This window comes from Oncorhynchus gorbuscha, linkage group LG19 (genome assembly GCF_021184085.1).
Source record: "Oncorhynchus gorbuscha isolate QuinsamMale2020 ecotype Even-year linkage group LG19, OgorEven_v1.0, whole genome shotgun sequence".
Classification (NCBI taxonomy): domain Eukaryota; kingdom Metazoa; phylum Chordata; class Actinopteri; order Salmoniformes; family Salmonidae; genus Oncorhynchus; species Oncorhynchus gorbuscha.
The window spans coordinates 63,547,961-63,555,675 of record NC_060191.1 but is presented as its reverse complement, the minus strand read 5'-3'; the positions used below and the strand labels follow the sequence as shown (position 1 = coordinate 63,555,675).

Sequence of the window (7,715 nt, the reverse complement as noted above, 5' to 3'; positions counted from 1 at the left end):
GGGAAGGGTCGTCACTAGTCAGCCACAAAGTCTTAAAACCCTGAATATTTATTCAAAGTATCTTATTAAAATTCGATTATAAACCTAACTTTAACCTAAACCATATACTTATACTTAAATTTAAATTACGATCAAAAAGCACATTTTTTTTTTTCATAAATGTTTACAATAGGCCTGAAGCCAATTCAGACTTTGTGGCTGTGGCAACTAGTGGAAACCCGCAGGGAGGTCTAGGAGGAGGGGACATTTTCAGGTTGGGTACCGATTATCAATTTTGGAACTGGGACTCGTTTCGTAGGATCTAACCGTTAGGCAACAGGCAGTCTTCACATCCCGTTAGCTAGTTTATACATTGAATGAGATAGATGTAATAGAAACGCAGCGATAGACACGCATAGATGACATGACATAAGGGAAACGTTGAAAGATAGAGCTAGAAATTAGGTGCTCTAGCCAACAATACGGCGAGACGGAGCGCAATACAAGTGAAGTGAACCAACAGTGGCAAAGAGTCCAACTTGATATTGGAGGTAAGATGTTGGTGATTTAAAAAAAAATATATATACTTTGAGACGGAGACTTTTGAAACAATAATTGAATGTAAAAGGTGCACTGACCACAGTTGCTTTATATGTGGACTTTTTGACCTGATTTAAACCTGCTGACCATACTTAAGCAAGTATTTAAACATTTGACAAATATAGTTGTCATGTTATTTCTTTGATTTATTTATTAGGCCTAATTATTTCTGACCTATTTCGTGCGTTTGGTATATCGCGTTTGTTAATGTGTAAAGCAATAGAGCAAGTTTGTCTGCTCTGCCGAAGTTGTGACGTTACATAAGGGAAAGGGGAGGAGCCCCAAGTTGTGACAGCGCACGTTTGATACCCATCATACACGTTTGTCCTAGTGGCCTATTGTTTACAAAATAACACCACAGAAAGTTACCTATAAACAATTGCTTAGTCGGAACGTCATAAAACCTGCCATTGCCATCATCATGTACAAGAAAGTGTCAGTTCTCAGGGGGCTATATAGTCGCACAACGTTACTTTGTGCCCCTCTAAAAAGCTTGTGGTGCAAATATATTTCATTTTGTCAGCTATTGTTTATTACATCGATTTTTAACCAATATTTCTGCTTACAAGTCCCATGACTGACTTAAAGCTCTTCTCCACGAGATAAATGGGTTTTCCTCCACAGTTGAAATTCAGCTGACAGTGTGGGTAGTCTAATGGTCAGAACCATGGGGCTTTTTTCTCTCTCTCTTATCCTGGACATAAGATACTCTCACTCAAATAGAGAAAATTCAAAGCTTTGGGGAAAGAGAAATGGAGGGAGGAAATACCAAATTGTGTAAACATGTCTGTCAGAACAGGGTTGACCTATAGGGTGACACAGGGTTACATAAAGAACCACATTTGCATCCACATACAGTATACCGCTCTAAAGACTAATCCCACTCATGTGCTAAATCACTTCTGAAGCTCTCATGATCATGTCCATGGTAACCACCATGATTTAACGTCTCCCATCATGCCTGGTCAATACTTGCAAAAACGGTGAATTTTGTCATGGTGATGTTTATAGTTAGTGGATGGATGTGATATTACCAAACACACATAGCACCCCCCCCCCCACACACACACACACACTATTCTCGCGGCATGCACATACAGTCCAACATACAGTTCACACACACGGGACCCTGATGTATCTAGGAGTGAAGAGGAGGAGCCAGGCAAAGGGAACAAGCTGAGGAGGGAGAAGTGACTAAGGAGGAGGAGCTATATCAGAGATTATGTATCCAGCAGCATAATGTCATATCAACACGTAAAAATATTCAGTGAGGAGTTTTTACTTTTTCTACTACTTGGAACCAAGGTCTTTCTATTTTTATGAGAGTAGCTTTTTTGAAGTTCCATCGGCCGATGCATTTTAAAACATATTCCAGGGAAATGTTACTCAGTGGTGTATTTGGTTCTCCACCAGGACGCAGTATGCCTCTGGAACAGGCTTGTCTAAGTGGGCGAGAGCCACGTGCAACCAGTAAGAATGCAGAGGACAGGAGCAACACTGCCACCCTGCTGGCCTCAAGGAGTACTGCAGACACAGAGTCCAACAGAAGAGGCTCTCGCTGTGGATCTGAAAAAGATTCTGGATATTCGGGTGAGGGAGAACGTTCCGGAGACTCACCCACCCCCTCGCTCTTTCTCACTCCAATGTGTTTCCTGTAAACTCTCACACTGCCAGACAGGGTGACCATCATTTTTTTAAATTGTATTTATTTCACCTTTATTTAACCAGGTAGGCAAGTTGAGAACAAGTTCTCATTTACAATTGCGACCTGGCCAGTTCGACACATACAACGACACAGAGTTAAACATGGAGTAAAACGAACGATGGTGGAAAAGTAAATACAATATAGCAAGTAAAACACTGGAATGGTAGATTTGCAGTGGAAGAATGTGCAAAGTAGAAATACAAATAATGGGGTCATGACACAGGGTGACACAGTGTTACACAGGCCAGGCAGTGCAAGTCACAGCTTCCAATTGGATGAATTACTGACTACAGTATGACAAGTATGTGACGTGCAACCAGTCTGAGGTGTTGTATTCCTAGATAGAGAAGGACACACGTATAGTCTACATGCTCACTGGCCCTCTACTCAGTAGTATTGCTGATGCTTCATGAGGAGTACTAGATTACTGTCCTTGATGACTTGTGAGTATGACCTCACAGGTACACATGACTCACTCAGTAACCAGTGGGAAACGGTATAAAAATAATTGTCCAATTTCTTGTGAGGACAGCTACCATCCCCCCTGTATTCCCCTTCAATCCATCTGTATTTCTTCAATTCTTTACACTCATCTCTTCCCTTAACTTGCTTCTCTCTCTCTCTTTCTTCCTCTCCTCCAGACAACAACAGCTGCACAGACTGGCTCCATGCGGATAGAGAGGACCAGGGCAGCAGCGTGAGTGAGCCCAGGGGAAGGGAGGGTCTACAGAGCCAAGTCAAGCCCGAGCAGGCCCCTCTCCAGGGGAATCACACCCTGGTCCCCAGCCCCGGAAGCCCCGACCTCACTCCCATATTCATCATCAGGAACGTGGTGCTCAAACAGGTGAGAGAGGTGGGAGGCAGGCTTGAGGTCAGTTCCATTTAAGTAGTCAATTGATAAAGTAAACCAAATGTCCAATTAAAAAATGTTTGTAATTGAAAAGCATTGAAGAGGTGGCTTGACTAGAGCATGAAACTGTGAGGAAAGACATGGCAGGAGGTGGCCAATCATAGGACAGTCAAACTAAACGGAGTAACAAATAAAAAAGGAGAAATGGATACAGAAATAGAGTAGGGGACAGGCAGAGGAGGAAGAGGAGGGGACAGGCGGAGGAGGGGACAGGCGGAGGAGGAGGGCGAGGAGGGGACAGGAGGAGGAGGGAGAGGAGGGGACAGGTGGAGGAGGGCGAGGAGGGGACAGGCGGAGGAGGAAGAGGAGGGGACAGGAGGAAGAGGAAGTGACAAGGATAGGTGGAGGAGGAAGACAAGGTGATAGGGACAGGTATATGAGAAAGAGGAGGGGAAAGGTAGAGGAGGAGTAGACAGATGGAGGTGACAGGGACATGAGGAAGTGGAGAGGGGGTGACAGGGACAGGTGAATGAGGAGGTGACAGGAAGAGGAGGTGACAAGTGGAAGAGGAGGAGACAGGTACAAGGGGAGGAGTTAATGGGACAGGTGGAGGAGGAAGAGGAAGAGGTGACAAGTGGAAGAGGAGGTGACTGGGACAGGTGGTTGAGGTGACTGGGACAGGTGGATGGGGTGACTGGGACAGGTGTTTAAGGTGACTGGGACAGGTGGAAGAGGTGACTGGGACAGGTGGTTGAGGTGACAGGTACAGGTGGTTGAGGTGACAGGTACAGGTGGTTGAGGTGACAGGTACAGGTGGAGGAGGAAGAGGAGGTGATTGGTAGATGAGGAGGAGTAGACAGATGGAGGAGCTGACAGGTACAGGAGGTGGAGGAAGAGGAGTTGACAGGAAGAGGAGAAAGAGAAGTTGACAGAAGAAGAAGGAAGAGGAGTGGACAGGTACAGGTGGAAGAGGAAGAGGTGACAGGGACAGGTAAAGGATAAAGAGAAAGAGGAGGTGACAGGAACACAGAGTAGGAAGAGACGGTGACAGGGATAGGTAGAAGAGGTGACAGGTAAAGGTGGGGGAGGAAGGGGAGGTGACAGGAGGAGGAGGAAGAGAAGTGGACAGAAGAAGAAGGAAGATGAGTGGACAGAAGAAGAAGGAAGATGAGTGGACAGGTACAGGTGGAAGAGGAAGAGAAGGTGACAGGGACATGTAGAAGAGGTGACAGGGACAGGTGGAGGAGGAAGAGGTGGTGATGGGGACAGGTGCAGGAGGAAGAGGAGGTGATGGGGACAGGTGGAGGAGGAAGAGGTGATGGGGAGGAGGAAGAGGAGGTGATGGGGACAGGTGCAGGAGGAAGAGGGGGTTACAGGTGGAGGAGGAAGAGGAGGTGACAGGGACAGAGTGTGAGGAAGAAAGCACCTGGAAATTAGTTGTCTAATAAATGTCACTGTGAACCAGAATGACCAAATGTGTCACGGTCTTCCTCCTTTTCATCTGAAGAGGAGAGGCGAGAAGGATCAGAGGACCAAAATGCAGCGTGGTATGTGTTCATAGTGAATTTTAATAAAGAGAACACTGAATACTGCAGCACTATACAAAAGAGTAACAAAAACAATAAACCAATGACGACCGTGAAGCTGCAAATGAGACCTGTGCTGACACAAGCCACTAACATAGACAATCACCCACAAACAAACAGTGCAACCCAGGCTACCTAAGTATGATTCTCAATCAGAGACAACTAATGACACCTGCCTCTGATTGAGAACCATACTAGGCCGAAACATAGAAATCCCAAATCATAGAAAATCAAACATAGACTGCCCACCCAACTCACGCCCTGACCATACTAAAGAATGACAAAACAAAGGAAATAAAGGTCAGAACGTGACCAAATGGTTTTAGGGATGTATTTGATGGCACCAAACTCATCCTTGTTCACAATCCTCTACCAGCAAGTCCGCTCAAATAAGTTGCCCTTTTTTTTACAGTACGTGTTAGCATGAGGAGTTGCCTCTCTTTTTCTCCTCTTCCCTTCACCCCCCCAGAATGGCTCAGACCATCACCTCCAGAACCAGCTAAACTGGGAGAACAGAGGAGGAAGCTCCAATGACTCTGGCCCCTGTCATATGATCCTGGTCCAGCAGCCCAGTGAAGCCTCGGCCGCATCCCCAAAGCCCAACAGAACACAGTCCTGGAGATCTGACAGCACAGCTATGAAAACAAAAAGCAGAACCTACCTGCCCATTCTTAAGTCCTACCCTCGTATTGCTCCCCATCCCAGTAAGAAGCCATCAGACATAACCCCAGTGGACCCCCATGGTAAGGGGACTGGCAGGGAGGACCAGAGCCAGGACAAGAGGATGTGTACAGAGGACAAGAGGGATGAGGTGTCCACTACTACTCACTTACTGACACCATCCAGAAAACATGTCCGCAAGCAGCCAGACCCCAAGAGAAGCCTGTCCCACTGGAGGAGCCCTGCCTCCTCCCTCTCCCCCAGCCCCCGCTCTCCCTCCACACTTTCCAGCTTTGTCTCCCGCTCTATGTCCAGCTCCGACACCACCACTGCCTCCTCCTACTCCTCTTCCGGTGGCTCCTCTCCCCTCTCGGCCAGGAGGTGGCCTAGCAGGCACGGTCCAGGCCTGTCCCTGTTCAGTGCGGCGCGCGACAGGCGCTTCCTGAACACGGTGGGCATCCTCAGCCAGTCAGGCCTGCTTGACATCACGCTGCGCACCCAGGACCTCCTCCGCCAGAGCAACGCCACAGACCGAGACATCGCCCAGCTCCGCCAGCACACACAGCTACTGTACCAGGCCGCCAACCACCAAAACAACAACCCCTATAACAATGACCCTGATAATAATGACCCCAATGCCAACACAGCCAACGCGGGCTGGGAGAGGATACACCAGGTTATGGCTCAGTCAGGCTGCTATCCCAGCCTCAAGAACCTGGGGAGGGAAGAGGATCACAACACTTCTAGTCCAGAGCCAGGAGTGGGAGGGGACGCCAGGTTATGGCTCAGTCAGGCTGCTATCCCAGCCTCAAGAACCTGGGGAGGGAAGAGGATCACAACACTTCTAGTCCAGAGCCAGGAGTGGGAGGGGACGCCAGGTTATGGCTCAGTCAGGCTGCTATCCCAGCCTCAAGAACCTGGGGAGGGAAGAGGATCACAACACTTCTAGTCCAGAGCCAGGAGTGGGAGGGGACGCCAGGTTATGGCTCAGTCAGGCTGCTATCCCAGCCTCAAGAACCTGGGGAGGGAAGAGGATCACAACACTTCTAGTCCAGAGCCAGGAGTGGGAGGGGACGCCAGTTTCAAGAGAGACTCAGTTGACCCTAATATTGCCACTCATACCCACAATGGGGTGGAGGCCCCGGTCCCACCCTCGTCCCTCCTGGCCCCCATGTCAGATATGCTCCCACAGTACTGCCCTGTTTCCCTGTCACAGCATTCTCCAGTCAGCGTCACCACGTCCCGCTCTCACTCTGGGCAGGCCAGTGCCAAACCCCCTGAGACAGTCACCATCATGCACCCTGACAGCTCCACCCATGGTGGTCTTCTCTAGCACCTGCCCAAGGAAAGGCAGGGCACCCGGCCAGTTTGTAACCCTCTAACAGTCACTTCACTTCAGCTCCAACTAAATTCCTAGAGTGGCTGAGGGGAAGAGGTTGAAGGTTTAATGATGCATGAGACAATGTCGACAGGACGGCACTATGCCACACTGTGTATTTCTGCACAGCGTCTGAGTACATTTACATTTAAGTCATTTAGCAGACGCTCTTATCCAGAGCGACTTACAAATTGGTGCATTCACCTACAAGACCTTGGTATTGCCTACAGGGCAGCAAGAGGAACTGCCTCTCCCTACCTTCAGGCTCTACTCATTCCCTACACCCCAACCCGAGGACTCTGTTCTGCCACCTCTGGTCTTGACTCCCTTTCCAAAAAATGAAAAATGCAGTACTACTCATTGCCTGCCATAAGAACTCAGCTTCAGCTTACCTTTTAGTGAGCTGAACATCAAGACGTGCTTTTGGATGAACTTCACTACGTATAGAGAAATTATACTGACAATGTACATTCTTTTTGTATTTGCCATATATAAAACAGACTGACCAGGTAAATTCAGGTGAAAGTTATGATCCCTTATTTATGTCAGCTGTTAAATACACCTCAATCAGTTAGTGTAGATCAAGGGGAGAACACAGATTAAAGAAGGATTTTTTTGTGCCTTTTGAATATTTAAGTGCCTTTGAACAACAGGCTATGGTAGTAGGTGCCAGGCGCACTGGTTTGCGTGTGTCAAGAACTGCAACGCTGCTGGGTTTTTCACACTCAATAGTTTCCCATGTGTATCAAGAATGGTTCACCAACCAAAGGACATCCAGCCAACTTGACACAACTGTGTGATACATTGGAGTGGACATGGGCCAGCATCCCTGTGGAACACTTTCCACTCCTTGTAGAGTCCATGCCCTGATGAATTGAGGCTGTTCTGAAGGCACAAGGGGGTGGATCTCAATATTCCTAATGTGCTGTACACTCTGTGTATAACCCTATCGTATGG

General features: G+C 48.0%; 1 protein-coding gene across 6 annotated transcripts; it reads left to right on the top strand.

Moving 5' to 3' along the window:
- LOC124005208 (CLOCK-interacting pacemaker-like) lies at nt 1-7,477 on the top strand. 6 transcript variants are annotated; one of them, XM_046314220.1, is made up of 6 exons: nt 1-530; nt 1,993-2,169; nt 2,926-3,128; nt 5,190-6,056; nt 6,158-6,359; nt 6,461-7,477. In XM_046314220.1, exons 2-6 carry the CDS (start codon nt 2,001-2,003, stop codon nt 6,760-6,762), a joined length of 1,743 nt encoding a protein of 580 aa, XP_046170176.1. In that variant the 5' UTR covers nt 1-530; nt 1,993-2,000; the 3' UTR covers nt 6,763-7,477. The 6 variants fall into 6 exon arrangements, with proteins under 6 accessions (XP_046170176.1, XP_046170175.1, XP_046170179.1 ...); XM_046314219.1 differs by having other exon boundaries at nt 5,190-6,258; XM_046314223.1 differs by having other exon boundaries at nt 6,158-6,600.
- Nucleotides 7,478-7,715: the final 238 nt, after the last annotated feature.

Bases quoted from the DNA above. Each gene is read 5' to 3' on its own strand.
- LOC124005208 (XM_046314220.1), top strand. From the start codon at position 2,001: ATGCCTCTGGAACAGGCTTGTCTAAGTGGGCGAGAGCCACGTGCAACC. The intron at 3,129-5,189 runs GTGAGAGAGGTG...TCACCCCCCCAG, and splicing joins GGAACGTGGTGCTCAAACAG to AATGGCTCAGACCATCACCT. The intron at 6,360-6,460 runs GTTATGGCTCAG...AGGGGACGCCAG, and splicing joins GGAGTGGGAGGGGACGCCAG to TTTCAAGAGAGACTCAGTTG.